The 16,570-nt window shown below is 27.0% G+C and overlaps 1 protein-coding gene across 1 annotated transcript; it reads left to right on the top strand.

Moving 5' to 3' along the window:
• Positions 1 to 1,817: 1,817 nt before the first annotated feature.
• On the top strand, positions 1,818 to 6,992 carry LOC120077490 (SGNH hydrolase-type esterase superfamily protein). Its single transcript, XM_039031395.2, has 6 exons — positions 1,818 to 2,091; positions 2,397 to 2,524; positions 3,949 to 4,075; positions 4,381 to 4,493; positions 5,652 to 5,901; positions 6,601 to 6,992. Exons 1-6 carry the CDS (start codon positions 1,830 to 1,832, stop codon positions 6,825 to 6,827), a joined length of 1,107 nt encoding a protein of 368 aa, XP_038887323.1. The 5' UTR covers positions 1,818 to 1,829; the 3' UTR covers positions 6,828 to 6,992.
• Positions 6,993 to 16,570: the final 9,578 nt, after the last annotated feature.

Below are 16,570 nucleotides of genomic sequence, written 5' to 3'. Positions count from 1 at the left end.
ATTTTGATGCCAAAATTTAGATGGGATAAATGCACTTGACTATCACCTGACACCAACAGTGAATTTATTTAAAGGAGAGATGAACATGACCTACAAAAGAGAAAACCTACACACTGATGTGGTGTTTGCCACATGCTCCCCAATGCTTAAGTCAGAGAGTGAACGAGTACGGAAGTTAGAGATCAGTTTGAGGGTAGAACTCAAGTTGCCTTAATGAAGTTATAATGATATATTTCTAGAGAAAATTGGCCTAGGTTGTTCACTAGGATTTTTTAGTCCTCTCAAGATAATTTGATAACCTATCAGACCGAATTGGTTTCATGTTTGGCTAGGGTTGGTCTTGACGAGCACCTTCCTTGAGCCATATTTCAGACTTAAAATGATATATGGGGTTGGGGCATGAGTGAGGCATGCGCCGTTAGACATTTGGTAAGCCTTGGCCTTGGTTAAGGCCAAGGTCAAGTATACTGGCTTGGGCTTAAGCCAATCCTTTTTCTTAGACCTATTTTGATTCTAAGTTATCATTTTCGGTTTGTATCATGTTTTCTTCTTAACTTTGTCTTTTATATTTGTACTAGATGTCGATTATATCATTTGGTTTAAAATCACCCATAACATAGAAGTAGACTGGTTAAAACATTATATTATCGATCAAACAATCAGATGTTTGATTTCTCATAATACTTTACTTATTGCTCCACTTAAAAAATATGATTAAAAATGAATATGAATATTCGTAGAATGAGTAAATTATGAAAAAGAAACTACAATTTTTTTTAAACAATATAAAGATCATGGTTAAATTAATCAAACATTTACTTATATATAAATTTTAGAGTAATTATTTTAAATGAAAAAATTGTTGAAAATATTTTTAAATATAACAAAATATTATTGTCTAGTAGTGATAGATAGTGATAAGCACTAATAAACATTTATCAGTGTCGGATCTATCAGTAACAAATATCGACATTTTACTATATTTGTAAATAAGTTTGACTCATTTACTTATATTTATGTTAGAGACCCTAAACAGTAAGAGTATCTTACTGAGCATAACTGATCAACTTGTTAAGATATTGTCTTTGACAAAATGTTAAAGGTTTCAAATCCCTACACCTTTCTCTGCATATGTGTTTAACTCAATATATATATATATATATATATAATTAATTTAATCCTACTTTAAATGATACTAATTTTAATGTTTGATTAAGTAATTTACTCTCTAATAGTTAGTTAATCAATTAATTAAATAGAATTCTCCTGAAACAAAAATGGTAAAATAGAAACAATATTTAATTGCCAAACATCAATTGTCTTCCTTATATATAAATACAAATATTTAATATTCTAGACATTCAACTCTACATTTAATATATCCATATACTAATCAAATAAATGCCATTAGACATGTGTTATTATATTTAAAAATACTCTCAAATAATACATATAGTAAGTTGTAACAAAGCATATTATATTAGCGGTATAAAACATAGTTACTATAGAAGGAATTAATTTGGAAAAAAAAAAGAAAAAAAACCTAACAAAACTAACATTTGATATGTCAGCTGACCAACTTCAAGGAAGAAACATTAAGTTAAACTTAAAAGAAAAATTGACCCACTATTTCAACCAAAAATTTCCTTGGGTCACTTAAAATGGGTATGAAATGAAGCACCTAACTAATGATTTCTTGAAGAATTGGGCATGACTAAAAAAAATTAGATGCCAAATTTGAGAATTATAAACAAACAAACAAATAAATAAATCTATGTTATATAAAGGCTAACTAAGCCTCCAAATCCACCACCAAAAAAGGGATCAAAATGGGGATGAAATCAATAACAATCCATGGCTTTGGTTCAATTATTGTTATTGTTGTTGTGATGTTGTTGATTGGATTTAAACCATGTGAAGCAACATCTCAATTGGTCACATATGTGTTTGGAGATTCTTTAACTGAGGTTGGAAACAACAATTTTTTGAATTCACTAGCAAGATCTGATTATCCTTGGTATGGAGTTGATTATAATGGTGGTCAAGCAACTGGAAGATTCACTAATGGAAGAACCATTGGAGATATAATATGTAAGTTATTGGCTAGGGTAACATGTCACGTACGTGTCTTTATATCTTTATTATATTGTTTTAATTACGAAAAAAAGAATGCTCTTCAAGGTCGTCTTTCTTTGGATTCACCATTCTAGTTATGTCACATCTTACTTTTTTTTTTCGACGAATGTCGTATGTTTGAGTTTTATGGATTCTGATACTATATTAGATAATATAGCGTGTTATCTCAAAATTAATTGGTAACAAGAGGTGTACTCTAATTTTTTCAACGTGAACCGTCGAGTATTATTAATTGATTTGGAGATTGATTGGTTTGGTAGCTTCAAAGCTGGGAATTGCTTCACCACCTGCATACTTATCAGTTGCAAAGGATGAGGATAAACTCGTACAAGGCGTCAATTATGCTTCCGGTGGAGCAGGAATTCTCAATGACACTGGACTCTACTTCGTAAGAATATTACACATTTCTCAAATCCAAACATAGAATTAAAATTTGCTTTAATGTATATATATATATATATGTCACGTTGGTTCTTATTGGGAGGTTGTTTAATTTTAGTTTTTATGAATACGTAATTTAGTTTATATTTTCAATAAATTTTTAAGAAAAAGTTAACGTTTTGATCCTTAGATTTTGGATCTAGTTTCTATTTAGTTCGTAAGTTTCATTTAATTTTAGTTTCAATTTAGTTTTTGAGTTTCAAAATGTTACAATTTTACCACATCGATGTCTATTAATTAATTTAAAATAGTTATGATGTGAAATTTTAAATTTAAGTTTAAAAGTGATAAAAATTAACATACTCTCTCGAGTTTATTAAATTTTAGTCCATATATTTTCAAACGTCTAGTTTTAGTTTTTTTTTTTTTTCAATAAAATTTTAGTTTGGTTCCTCAAAGTATTTTTTTCTTGAAATGTGTTAAATACTCGTAATAATTTTTTTTTTCAAAAAATAATTATAATAATTTTCATGCAACGAAATAAAATATGTGAATATATTTTCAAAATTTTTAGGGAAAATGCTTAAATACTATATATATATATATATATATTTTACAAATTAACAATAAATTAAACTAAATATAAGATTTATTAAGAGTACTAGACTAAATTGGACATTTAAAAATTATTTGGGATCGAAATGGTATTTTAACCATAAAAAATGCAAAAAATAAAAACCATTTTGGTCTCTTGGTTTTGTGTCATTTAGTTTTTATTTGGTTCTTAGATTTGAACATGTTGTATTTTTTACCTCCAAATTTTGAGTTTTATTTTCATTTGGTCCCGAGGGTTAAAAAAGTTACATTTTTTACTATTGAGGTTTTTTACTTTATTTTTATTTTTTATTCTTATTTTTTAACTTTTGATTTCTAGATTTCAATAAATAATCACACTTTCGGTTATTATTATTAATATTTGTTAATTAATTTAAAAGTATTATAATTAATTTAGGGTAATTGTTTTAAATGATAAAAATATTGAAAATATTTTCAAATATAACAAAATATCACTGTTTATCAGTGAAGATCGCAAGTGATAGAAATTTATCCCATTGACATTTTGTTATATTTATAAATAAGTTTGTTTAATTTTTTTATTTGAAAACAACCAGTTAATTTATTTTTCACTAGTTTTTCACCTCTATTAAAATTGATTTTAAAATTTGACTTTATAAAACCAAACAAGGAGTAAAAATTTGAAATACTTAACTTTATAGACCAAATGAAAAATATCAAAATGAAAAAAAAAAATGTAACATTTTGAGATTTAGAGACCAAAGTGAAATTAAATTAAAATATAACAAATAAAAATTAGACTCACAAGAATTATGCAAATTGGCTTACTTATAGAAATTGACAAACTTTTTTCAGATTCAAAGACTGTCGTTTGACGATCAAATCCAGAGCTTTAACCAAACTAAGAAGGTGATAGAAAATAAACTTGGGGAAGAGGCTACTAATAAACATTGCAATGAAGCCATGTATTTCATTGGAATTGGTACGTTAAGAGTATTGATATAATTAAAATTTCATCGTTTAGATTTGGTCATGAGTTTAGAATTGGACGTTTGTTCGAATTTCGTGTTACGTCATTTCTTCCCAAACTAAGGATATGAGTTTTAAAAATAGTTGAAATCACTTTGTTATGTTCAAAATTACTTTGAAACATACTTTTATTCCTTCAAAATCAATTTCATTTCTTTTTTAACTTTGTGAATCATCGGTACAACCTTTTGAATTTGATAGTGACTTAATATGGTCTCCAAGTTGATATGATATATTTGGTGTTGTTTGTAATTGTAGGTAGCAATGATTATGTGAACAATTTCTTGCAGCCATTTTTGGCGGATGGGCAACAATACACCCATGAGGAATTCTTGGACCTCTTGCTTTCTACATTCGAACAACAACTTACGGTAAAAATTACTCAAAGGACTATTAATTTTTTTAAAAAAGTTCAGAGACCTATATGACATAGTATGATAATTTTTTTTTCCTTTTTACTCAAAATAATTTCTTCAAATTATTATAAAAAAAAGAAATAAATCTATTTCCATAAAACATAAAGTTATCTTGAGAATCTTCAAAACATAAAATATAAAGTTTCCTTAGAATTTTCTGTGACAAGTAGAATATGTTTCTTTTCCTCTTGTGAATTAAGGAATATATCTTTTAGAACAACCTTTTTTGGTTGCTTGGACAAAAGGGATTTTCAAAGCCACAACTTAAAGTATGGGTGATGGTGTTATTCTTTCAATGGAAATTAGAAGAATAAACATAATTTAATATTGTAGCTATATAAATAGTAATTATTATTATTATTATTATTTACATAAATACAACCTCAATACCTACTAAATGATCAAGTAATGAAGTAAAAAAATATATATAAAGGTAAACAAGGCAAGGATGTTTTGAGAAACTTTTAAAATCATAGTGTTGAAAATGACATAAGTTTTTGGGCCTTTGGCCCATTACAAGCTCTTACATGAAAAAAAATTACAAGTTGGAAAGTGTGTATACTAGAGTTCTTTAGGGCACTTTAGTTTTTAAATTTGAAAAATGGATATCTCAAGATTTCGAAACGGTTTCTAAATCTAGATATGAAGCATTTTTTTTTTCCTTCTTTTCAAAAACCAGTGCCTCTAATCTTGGGATTATATTACTAATCTCCTTTTCTCTGTTAGTTTCCATTGTTATGAACAAAGAGTACCTTAATTTAAATTATTCTCTCACGAGTATTAAGGATAACATTTGGGAGTAACTGGTATTAATGATCCACACCGAAGTCATACTGAAATTGCATTCAAGGAAGTAATAATCCATTTCACAACAATCAATTGTTCGAGTTTTGCATATTACACATAAGAGACCAAAATTTGAAATCAAACTCAAACTAGGACAATAAAAATATTAATCAAACAACCTTTTTCTTGAAACAAATTTTGATGGGCAAATACATGATCTTGATAATGGGCCATCCCAAAAATTTGATAGATATAGGGAGTGTATTTGGAATTTTAAAGTTGAGTGTGTTGTAATGAATTTGGGATTGTTTGATTATTATATTGTAGAGGCTTTACCAATTGGGTGCAAGAAAAATGGTGGTACATGGGCTAGGGCCATTGGGGTGCATTCCTTCACAAAGAGTGAAATCAAGAAAAGGGCAATGCCTAAAGAGAGTGAACCAATGGGTTCAACACTTCAACTCCAAAGTCCAAATCCTCACAACAACTCTCAACAAAAAACTTCCAAATTCACATCTCCTCTTTGCAGATACCTACCCTCTTGTTCTTGACCTCATCAACAACCCCTCGGTTTACGGTAAATAATCGTTTTAGTCCTTATCGTTCGATTTTTTCTTCATATAATGTTACTTAAGTAAAGAAAAATGATATTTAGTGGGTGTTATGTTCATTTAGAATGACGAGGAGGTTGAATTTATATAGAACAAATTAAATTAAAGATTAAAAATAAATTAACGACAAAAAAAAAAGAAAATTAATTAATGAGTTCAAATAGAACATGCTAACTAAATTGTTTTTGAAAACTGAAGGAAAGGGATGACTGAAATGTAATATTTGAAAGTTTAAAGATTAAAATGAAATAAGTATAAAAGTTCAAACGGCATGATAATAACAAGAGGTTACTAGTATTTTAAACTAACTAGTTTATGTGCATTTTGTTCTAAAAAGACGAAAAAAACATGAGGGAATGTTTTGAATATATTATCTAATGTTTTTGTTATATTTACGTTATTTACAATTTTAACCGTAGAATTTAGAGAAGTGTATTATATAAAATTCTTTAGCCCTAGAGGTGCCTCTAATCTATAATCCAAATTATTCTCTCATAATAAACTGTCCTCTCCATGTTCGTAGAAGTAGCTAAAACACTATCAGTGAATCATAAATTTTTATATCGGTTCTCTACTGTTTACGCTTTTTTCTGCTTATCTTTATTTATCGATTCATGACAATACCCAAAAAGAAAGAAGTTAAAAAATTGTGTAAAAATTTTCAGGTTTCAAAGTTTCAAATACTTCTTGTTGCAATGTGGACACAAGTATTGGAGGGCTTTGTTTGCCAAACTCAAAACTATGCAAGAACAGAAGTGAGTATGTGTTTTGGGATGCCTTCCATCCTTCTGATGCTGCTAATGCTGTCATGGCTAATAAACTCTTTTCAACTTTATTCACTTCTTTTCCTTCTTCTTCTTCTCCTACACCCTCTCCTTTGCCCTCCCCTTAAATTAAAATTTATAAACAATCATATCGACATGCCGATGTTTTAATGTACTTGAAAGCTCGTTCGATATTGATATGCATATTTTAATTATTTTATTGTAAGAATATCGACGAAATGTAAGACAATAGACATGTTAATAGAATCTTGAATATCGATTTAGTGGTTGGAGATGATTGTGAATATTTATATATACTTATAGTGTAGATACATAAAGAAAATTTATTTACTCTCCCCTTCAAAAAAAAAAAAAAAAAAATTGATGAAAAGACATATTCTCAAAGCCTAAAATGAGAGTAAAGGAGCGAGAGTGCATAAGTGAGAGAGCAAGAGAGCGAGCAAGTCCATTCTGCATGCATGAAGTTTCTTTTTGATAATTTCACTAGAATTTGACGTCAACAAATGGTAAAAAAAACTTTATTTTTTCAAAAAGTGGGACAAAACTCATTTTGTTCTCCAAAAGTTGAGTCATCCATCTAGTAGGCCCATTAAAAAATTACCGCCAGGCATAATAATATAATTATTTATTCTTAGTTCGGGATTGATGTAGGTTTTAAAATAATTACCAATAGTCGGTGTTTTTAGAAAAATCAACTAGAAGAAGTAAAATAGTGTTTGGTAAAATTTAATTTTAACTTGTCATGATATTTAGTAAATTAATATTAAATTTGTGTAATTTAGTTATATAAAAAAAGTAAATTATGTTTTATATTCGTATTTAATTTATACTTTATCATAATATAATTATTTAAAAATATATATGATTTGAACGGTAACTAACTTTGTTTAATCTATTTTTTGTATAAAATATTTTTTTGATTATTGTTATAAGAAATTGAATCAATTAAAATTTGGAATTTAATGTAAGAAAATAAATTAATAGAATGACATTGAGATAGGTAAGGAACATATCAAGTTTTTAGAAAAGTTAAAATCTAAAAGCTCACTCGAATAGCTTTAGCACATTAGAACAAATTTAAAAGTGATTCTTGGATAGATTAATAAATGAGTTAGTTTTACCAAACAACTTAGGTGGTTAAAATTCTCATGTAAATTAAAAAAAGCAATCCCAAACCGGCCTTAGTCCTTTTTTGTTATTTTTCTAAGGGTTATTACAATGTATAACATTTTTAGGAATAATAATCGAGTATATAACAATATTCTTAAAAAAAATTACAAATATAGCAAAGTCTACCAGTGATAAACTGGTATCACTGATAGACTCTTACCAGTAATATGATCTATCACGGATAGACTATCTAAATTTTGCCATATTTATATATTTTGTATATTGTATTATTTTTACTAATACTTTCAACCTGATCGGTATATCTCTTTTCCAGTTTTCCTAGTAATAAAGGATAAGGCCCATTTATTTAGAAAAGCCCAAAGCCCCAAACAAGCCCAAATCAACAAAACGTGTTCAGGACAGTTACCAATGAACTTGAAAATAAGTGCTGGTATTAATGTAAATAATATTATTAATTCAATTGTCATTTTCTCTTGGATTAAGATCACATATCACCAATTGGCATATAAATCTGTTTTTTTAGACACTAAAAAGATTTGTATTTCAAATTCCTTGTCCTTATTGTACTTAAAAAAATCAACATATTCTATTACTATTATTATTTGGGAGTTTTCAGATAAAAGTAGGAGGGCAAGAAATAAAAACATTCTTCATAATCTATGGGTAGAATTATATTTGAATAGGGATTTTAATTATGAGATTCTTTGTTTCATAATCTACTTTTAAAATTCAAGCCAATTAAAAAAAGTTTTCGTTTTTGAAATGTGACAATAAATTGAAAAATATTTCTATGGAAAGATGAAAATTACGGTAAATAAATTGGGGAGAAAACAAACATAATTTAAAAAAATCAAATGATTATCAAATAAAGTCTAAATATAGATGTTCGAGAAATGTATTCCATGTTCCCTCCTCCGTTTCGTTCCCATCCCTACTTTGTTTGCTTTTTTATTATAATAATTATTGTTATGTTATTATATATAAAAATTTCAAAATCTTATTGTTTGATGACTAAGATAATAAATTTATTTCAATTGAACATTTAAATTAAGATTATATATATGAATAATTTGGTTGATAATTATTTTCTTCTACTAGAAAATTTGAGTAATTTTTTTTTTCAATTCAAATTGTCAATGTGGAATAAATCATATAAGAACTAGTGAAAATTTTAATATTTTAATTAAAATTGTCCATGTTTAATGAGTCATATAAAAGAATCAATGAGAAATTTAATATTTAATTAAAATTTTTTTAATATTTTTTTAGAAAAAATAAAAATATGAAAAAATTCTTTGTAGGGAACTCGATCCCTATAGAAAACCCATCACAACTCCCACAAAATTAAATAGAAAATTTTATAAGATGGGAAATAAATGAGAGTGGAGATAATGAGAGTCATTTTGACCATATCGCACCCGTGGACATCTCTAAGTCTAAGTTATTAAAACTATGTTTTGTTTTTATATCGATCATTTTCAAAATTTAATTAATATTTGAAGGACATCTTTAAACTTAACCTGATTATTTTTTATTTCAATTTTAGTAAAAATAATAATGATCTAAATAATATATAAACTAAATTATCATACACATTTAAATTGCAATGACTTTTACATTCTATAATGTGATTCTCTCTTTCTCAATGAAACTTAAGTGGACTTTATGAATGTTAGGCATGATGATGTAAAGGAAAGAAGATTAAGGCATCTTATATTATATTACCTTTTAAAAGGCTTGGGATTAAATATAGTTTTGAATCTTTTGATTGGTGAATTTTATCTTTTGTTTATCTTTTTTTTTTTTTCAATTCTTAAACTTTTTTGGAAATTCATTTTGATCCACAAAAATTTAAAATCTCAGTCACAATAATAATTAAACAAGTCAAATGACTTTTTTTCCCCTTTGATCTTGATTATATAGTCATGGAAGTATTTAAAAAGAATTGAACAACATTTATAAATACTTAAAGAGGAGATAATATATTAACAATAATAAAAAAAAATCAAAAGTATAACTATGAGAGTCTTAAATTTCTATATAAAATGTGTTAATATAAGCTAATATGAAAAATAAATTCATATGAACGAATCGAATTATATGTTACATAAAAAATGTTGAACGAACAATTTCCTTAAATCATTCCGTTAATAATATTATCTTCTTATATTCATTCTATCATAAAGTGCAAACCTACCCTTTCTAAATAGAGAGTAGGAAAGAAAAGAAAAGAAAAGAAAAGAGGATGATGAAATTTTTTATGTTAGCATTACCTAACAATATAGGCTATACTTTTTGCCTTCCTTTTTTTTTTATTTTCCCAACTTCCTAAAAAATCAATCATTTCATCCCCAAAAAAAGGAATAATATTTTTTTCAAGATTTATTTGATTCAATCAAATACATAATTAGAAAAAGGAAAGCCCTTAAAAAGTACACATTATTTAATTCCCAAATGTGTTTGAGGAAGCATCATTAGGACAGAAATGGAGAGTTGGCAGTGGCCAATTGATATAATACACAATAAAATTTGAAAAGGAGATAGGAGACCCATTACCAATACATGGTGTAAAATGGAAATGGACATGTGTCGGGCCGGGATTCGTCCACTTGTTGAGCAAATTGACCAATTGGATTACTTGGGATATCCTCCAAAACTTATTGTCTTCACCTTTTATGTTGATTTTAGAGAGGACCTGATCACAGATATCCTCCAAAATGCTATGCTTTACAAAAAAGTTATAAGAAGAATGTAGAAGAAGTACATATGTGTATTCAGTTTGAGTGGTTGCACAAGATAAGGTTTCTGAGTGCTTTGCATTTACCAAGAAAAAAATATTTCTTCTTTGTTGGTTAAATCCATGGGTTCTTAATGGATAAATATCTAAAATTCTTTGAAAATGTTCAACTCTTACTCTCGAATCGTTGAGAGTTCGAAATTTTACACGAGATCTATCTGAAAGTTGAATCAGCATCATACTAATCAACATCCAACAAGTTCGATTGTGACTATCGATATTAATGAGGAAAGAAACATATATTGTAATAGAACTTGTTGAGCACATGAACTAATCATGGTTTTTGATACGACAATAAGTCTTCACTAAACCCAAAAACTTTAGTGTACACGTTAAAAGAACATTTAGTGGCTGTTTGGCTCCCCCAAACTTAAAGTTAGTGGAGTAGACTATTATTAATATTAGTCCACACATATTTGGCACTAAAAATATAATAATGATGTTTACAACTATTTATAACTTACAATTATTTACGGTTGTAATATTTGAAATGTTTTTTTTTGTTACAATGCTTACTATTTTCTACTTATGATCTTCTCTCTTCCTCTTTGTTATAGTATCTAATATTTCCAACAATTATCTACGTAGTACTATTTGAAATATCTCTTTGTTACAATGTTTACCATTTTCTACTTAGCCTTCTTCCTCTTTGCTATAGTATCTAAAATTTTCTATTCAAACTAAAATAGTCTATACCTAAAAAAAAAACTATTAAAACTCAAACTAAAATAGTTTGCACACCAAATACAGACTAATTATAACCTACATACTATAATAACCAATTTAGCACCTTAATTATGAAAAAAATTTCGGAAATTAACACTTCTAAACATCAGTGGCTATTATCATAATCACACCGCATAAATTTGTAATCGTAAAAATTGAATGTTGAAACTCTAACATCATCCAAATACTATAACAAGTCTAACATACACAATATAGAAAAGCAACAACTTATGTTATCCTCTTTTTAGTATGATAGGTGGAGATCATAGAGAAGTCCTAAAAGAAGAGCACTTGAGGAGATTTGAAGTGGTGGGCAATATTAATGTAAGAAGAAAGCCCCTCAAATGTAACCATAAGAGAGGATGTGTGGATGAAAGCTATAATATATGAGTAGTGGAAATTGGAGAATTTTTTTAATCCACAAATTTTTGTTTTAACATTACACCAAAAAGAAAAAGAGAGATTGATAACTCTTTTCCAAAGCAAAAGGGGGGAGATATATATATATATATATATATATATATTGATGGATATGACTTGGAAAGTGAAGTGAAATGAAGGGAGAAGAAGTGGGGATTTTGTTTGGTGTGGAATTGGGTCAAAGATTGTGAGAAAAAAATTCAACTTTTATTTATTCCCACCAAATACAGTTCTATATCATCCTACAAAATTCTCCCTTAGATGATATTACATCATTTTTGTGTATTGCTTACGTCATTTTTAGGTTACAAACTGGATTCTCAATTTCTCATCCAATATTTTTATAATATTTTTAAAACTTAAAATTCATTTGATAATAGGATCTCTGAACTCTTAAAATATTTCAGATCATGAATTTTTTTAATTTTTCTATAGTTGTTGAACTTTTAAGAGAGTAATGAATGGATTATTATAGTCTTAAATTATTATAAATGGGTTATAATAGTTTGTGTTTGAGGTATAAATTATTTTAGTTGGATTATAATAGTATGTGTTTGAGGTGTAAAATATTTTAGTTTGAGAAGGAAATAGTAAATACTGTACTAAAAAAATGATGAATGTAAAATAGTAAAAGTAAATATGGTAGCAAATGGGGGTTTTGAAATAGTGTTGAGAATATAATATTATATTTATTATTTCAAAATAACTTTTTGAAAGCTACTATTTTTAGTTTTCAAAATTTAACTTAATTTAAGCTAACTTTCGGAAAAAAAAATAAAATAGTTATTAAACGGGGCCTTAAATTTGTGTCTATTTGATCTATAAACTTTTAAAAAATATTTAATACGTCTATGAATTTCAAAAAGTATATAAGAGATTCTCTTAAACTTCAAATTTTTTATCCATTAAAACCTTGAATTTTCAAATTTGTATCTAGTTGTTTTGTTTTTTTACATTATGTGGAGTGAAGAAATCGAGATTCATAATACAAGTATTATAACAATTGAATTATGCTCATTCTTATATATCTATGCTTTTTAGAATAACCATTGCAAGGATTAGGATCGAACATTATATACTTAATTAGTTTTTAATGTTTGAACTATTTAACATTTTAAAAAATTTATCAAAATAAAAACAACAAATATCAATTTATACTCTTAAACGTTTAGAGATTGTATCAATTTAAACTCTAAATTAAGAATTGTATCAATTTAAACCCTAAATTTTATTTAAATCTTGAACTTTTATATGTGCATCAATTTAAACCTTAAACTTTCATAAATATATCAATTTAAATAATTAATTTTTATAAATATATGTAAATAAAAATAATGAAATGTTTAAATTGATACGATTATAATAGAAGGGATATGACAAAACTTGTAATTAAAAGGGAAAAAGAAAAGGTTGGGCAGCAAATGCGACCACAGAAATGCACAGCCCCGCGTGCATGGAGGTCGACCGCCCCATCATTTTTCCAAACCGCCCAAACCCAATTAATAACTATTTTATTCCATCCTTCCATAAATTTAAAAAAAAATAAAAAAAATAAAAACTTTTATTCCTTTTCTATTTTTTTTTCTTTTTAACTGTAGTAATGTTTTTACTCGATTTGTTAACCATTTGGTTTTTTTTTAAAATTAGTTCTATTTCTTCTTTTAAAATAAAGTTGAATTCGTAACTAAATTATAAAAACTAAAAATATTAGTTGAAACTAGACCGCAAAATAAGAAATTGAGATGAAAGAAATATTTACAAGTTTAATTTTTAAATACTAAAAACTAAAAATTTAAATAATTACCAAACAAGACTTTCATTTTTTATTTTATGATTTTGAAATTTGTATTTATTTCTTGTCAACTTTTTTAATTATGTGTTTTCATCTTCGTTTACAAAAATATTTAAATTTTTTAGTCAAATTTTAAAGACAAAAATTATTTTTGGATTATTTTTCTAACTTTCAAAACTTAGTTTAGTTTTTGAAAATATTACTATAAAATTAGTAACAAAACAACGAAAATTGGGAGTGGAAGTAGCGTGTAGAAGCTAAATTTTTAAAAATGAAAAAAAATCAAAAATCAAAAACCAGATTTTTACCCAATGAGACCTTAAATTTTCGTTTGTTTAACTTAGAAACCACTAATGACATTTAATTAAATTATACAAGCTAAAGTGAGTCTAATTTAGTAGCAATTGACATATTATCGAAACCAAATACTAACAGTAATAGTATCTTTGTATTTTTTTTTAAAAAAAAGTTAAAAATATTATCGAAACTTTTGAAAGCCGACAAGTATTCTTTTATACAAAATACAAAATTTGTGAATATTTGATATAATTTGGTCTTTTAATTTAATTTACATGAAGGGAAAAAATACAAAGAAATAAAAAAGAAAGTAATGGTTGGAATAGGTAGCAGCTTTTAAGCTGGTCCTAGCCTAATTTTCCATGTTCTATTATATGTCCACTGCTTCTTGTCTCTCTTACTTTGTGTTTGTTTGAATGTGTATATAAATATTTATATAACACTAAATCATTATATAATAGACTTTGCTTTCCCCCAAACTTCTTCCTTCCACACCTAACCTTTTGACGTTTTGTCTTTTGTCTCTCTTTCACCCTAGTTTTAACTTTTAATCAATCACGATCTTCCCGTAACACGTCTCGGTTTCAAGATGGGATCAATTTTTGATACTTCATGACTATGACGACATTTATCTATATTTTTTACAATCTGTTCACACTATCTACTTGTTTTAAACTACTTCTCAAAGTGAAGACTATCCACGTATACCAAATGTTAAGTGTTTTCAATTAAAGCTCTTTTAACAAAGAGAAGAAAATAGTAAAAATGTGAGCACTTTTGAAGTCGTAAATGATTTTTTTTTTTTTTTTTGTTTGGTTCTTTCCTGTAAAATTGATTAAAAAATTGAAAATAAATAAATAGAAAAAGTCATTATACTTGTACAAATTACTAAATCTGATGGATTGTAATTTATCTTCATAGAATTAAGATTTTAGTAAATTTAAAAATACAACCAATTAAAATTTGGTACAAATTTATTTTATTCTTAGTATTTAAAAAAATTAAAACGGATAAAGGAAGAAAAAATACAAAGCATCTTATCCGTTAATGAAAAATCTAGTTATTATTATTATTTTTTTAAATACTATAGTTTTGGAAATAATTTTAAGAGTCTTCTATTTGCAAATAGTTTAAAGAGTGGGGTGGTTGCGGGAGTTAGCATTTAAATCTCATGCCTTTTGGTCAATAAATGTATGGGTAATGTTCGAATTAGAAAGAGTACATAAATGACTCGGGATCAAAGTGGAATGAGACGATCTTAAAGATGGGAAAGTATGATTAAAAAATTTTTCTAGGAAACATGTGAGTGAGAACAAAACATCATCATTACTAGATCACAAGGGATGCAAGGGATTGTTGAAGCTATTAGGTGTCGAATCAAATGTTTTCAATCCCGATATGAATTTGGGCTTGAAGCATTTTACAATGTGTTTTGACTAATGAAAGTTGTGCTTTAGATTGCTAGAATGTGCCGATTATTGAGTGTTGGCTAGAAATGCAGTTATCTCACATTGAAAAAGTTCAAAGAAATCGCAGGCTCCAAGCACTATAAAAGGAGCATATGCCTTTGGTTTCAAATCATCTCAATTTGAAGTACTTTAAGCTTGGTATATTAGCTCAATTGTGTGAGTTATATTATGCTTCGAGAGAGTAATCTTGTAATCGAGATCGGAGAAGTCCAAAGATAGGTTTGTAATGAAATTTTATAGTGCAGAGTCAACTTATCTTTCTTAGAGCTATAATGATGTGTTTATACGAATGGTTGAAATGGGTTGTTCCGATAGATTTTTAGAGTAGCTTTAGAATAATTCTTCATCTCGCCGAGTTGAGGGGCGTGCCCCTTATTGGCTTTTTGGTCTTTGATCTCAAATTAATTAATTAATCTTTTGATGATAAAAACCTCCTTTTATTCACTAACAATTTTAGTGTTTTAAAGCATTCATTACGTAGAGCTTGAAGCAACCGTTTCAATGTAATTTCAATCACTCAAATCAGAGCTCAAATGAAAAGAATATAATTGAAACAAACTTAACATAAAAATTTTTGAGTCGATGAAATGAAAATTTTTTCATATCGTAGACCAATTGAAAGATGACATGTGAAGCAATGGAGATGGATATAAGGTGTGCTTTTGATTTTTGTTTGAATCTAAAAAGAAAATAAATTTTATATATATAATACACACGGTCAAATGAAAACTAAAAAAAAAAAAAGTGGATTGAGTGGCCTGCTATTATTATTAGAGGGGTTTTTTTTTTAATATTTTTTATATTCATATTTTTCTTTTAATCCCAACCTTAGAATTTCCTTTTACCAGCATCCAATGGCCTACATTAAAATTTCACCCACTTTTTTTTATTTTTTATTTTTTATTTTTTTTACTCTTCATCTTTCAAAATTTCCATAATAATTTCACATTTTTACAACCCTCCATAATTCATTAAGTCTCCGATGTTACCCTTTCCAAACTTCAATCTTATTCTTTACATCTTGTTTTTTAGAGAGATTTATGTAAGGATTGATTTATTGTGAGTTTAAAATTTATAAATCCACTCTTTTAAACAGTTTGTCAAGTGTGTTCTTTAACATTTTAAAACCATATTGTAATCGTTGCTCTTGATCCTAGAGTTGTAACGATCTGATCCTCAACCGTGAAAATGATCGAGTTTATTCTTGCTCTCAGGAAA

The sequence above is a fragment of the Benincasa hispida genome, chromosome 1 (assembly GCF_027475165.1).
Source record: "Benincasa hispida cultivar pf3 chromosome 1, pf3_genome.v1.1, whole genome shotgun sequence".
NCBI lineage: Eukaryota > Viridiplantae > Streptophyta > Magnoliopsida > Cucurbitales > Cucurbitaceae > Benincasa > Benincasa hispida.
Note: the sequence above shows the minus strand (reverse complement) of the source record. Positions and strands in the feature narration are given on the sequence as shown.

Excerpts from the sequence above, each read along its gene's own strand:
- LOC120077490 (XM_039031395.2), top strand. The coding sequence starts at position 1,830 with ATGGGGATGAAATCAATAACAATCCATGGCTTTGGTTCAATTATTGTT. Across the intron at positions 2,092-2,396 it reads AACCATTGGAGATATAATAT|CTTCAAAGCTGGGAATTGCT; the intron begins GTAAGTTATTGG and ends TTGGTTTGGTAG. Across the intron at positions 4,494-5,651 it reads CATTCGAACAACAACTTACG|AGGCTTTACCAATTGGGTGC; the intron begins GTAAAAATTACT and ends ATTATATTGTAG.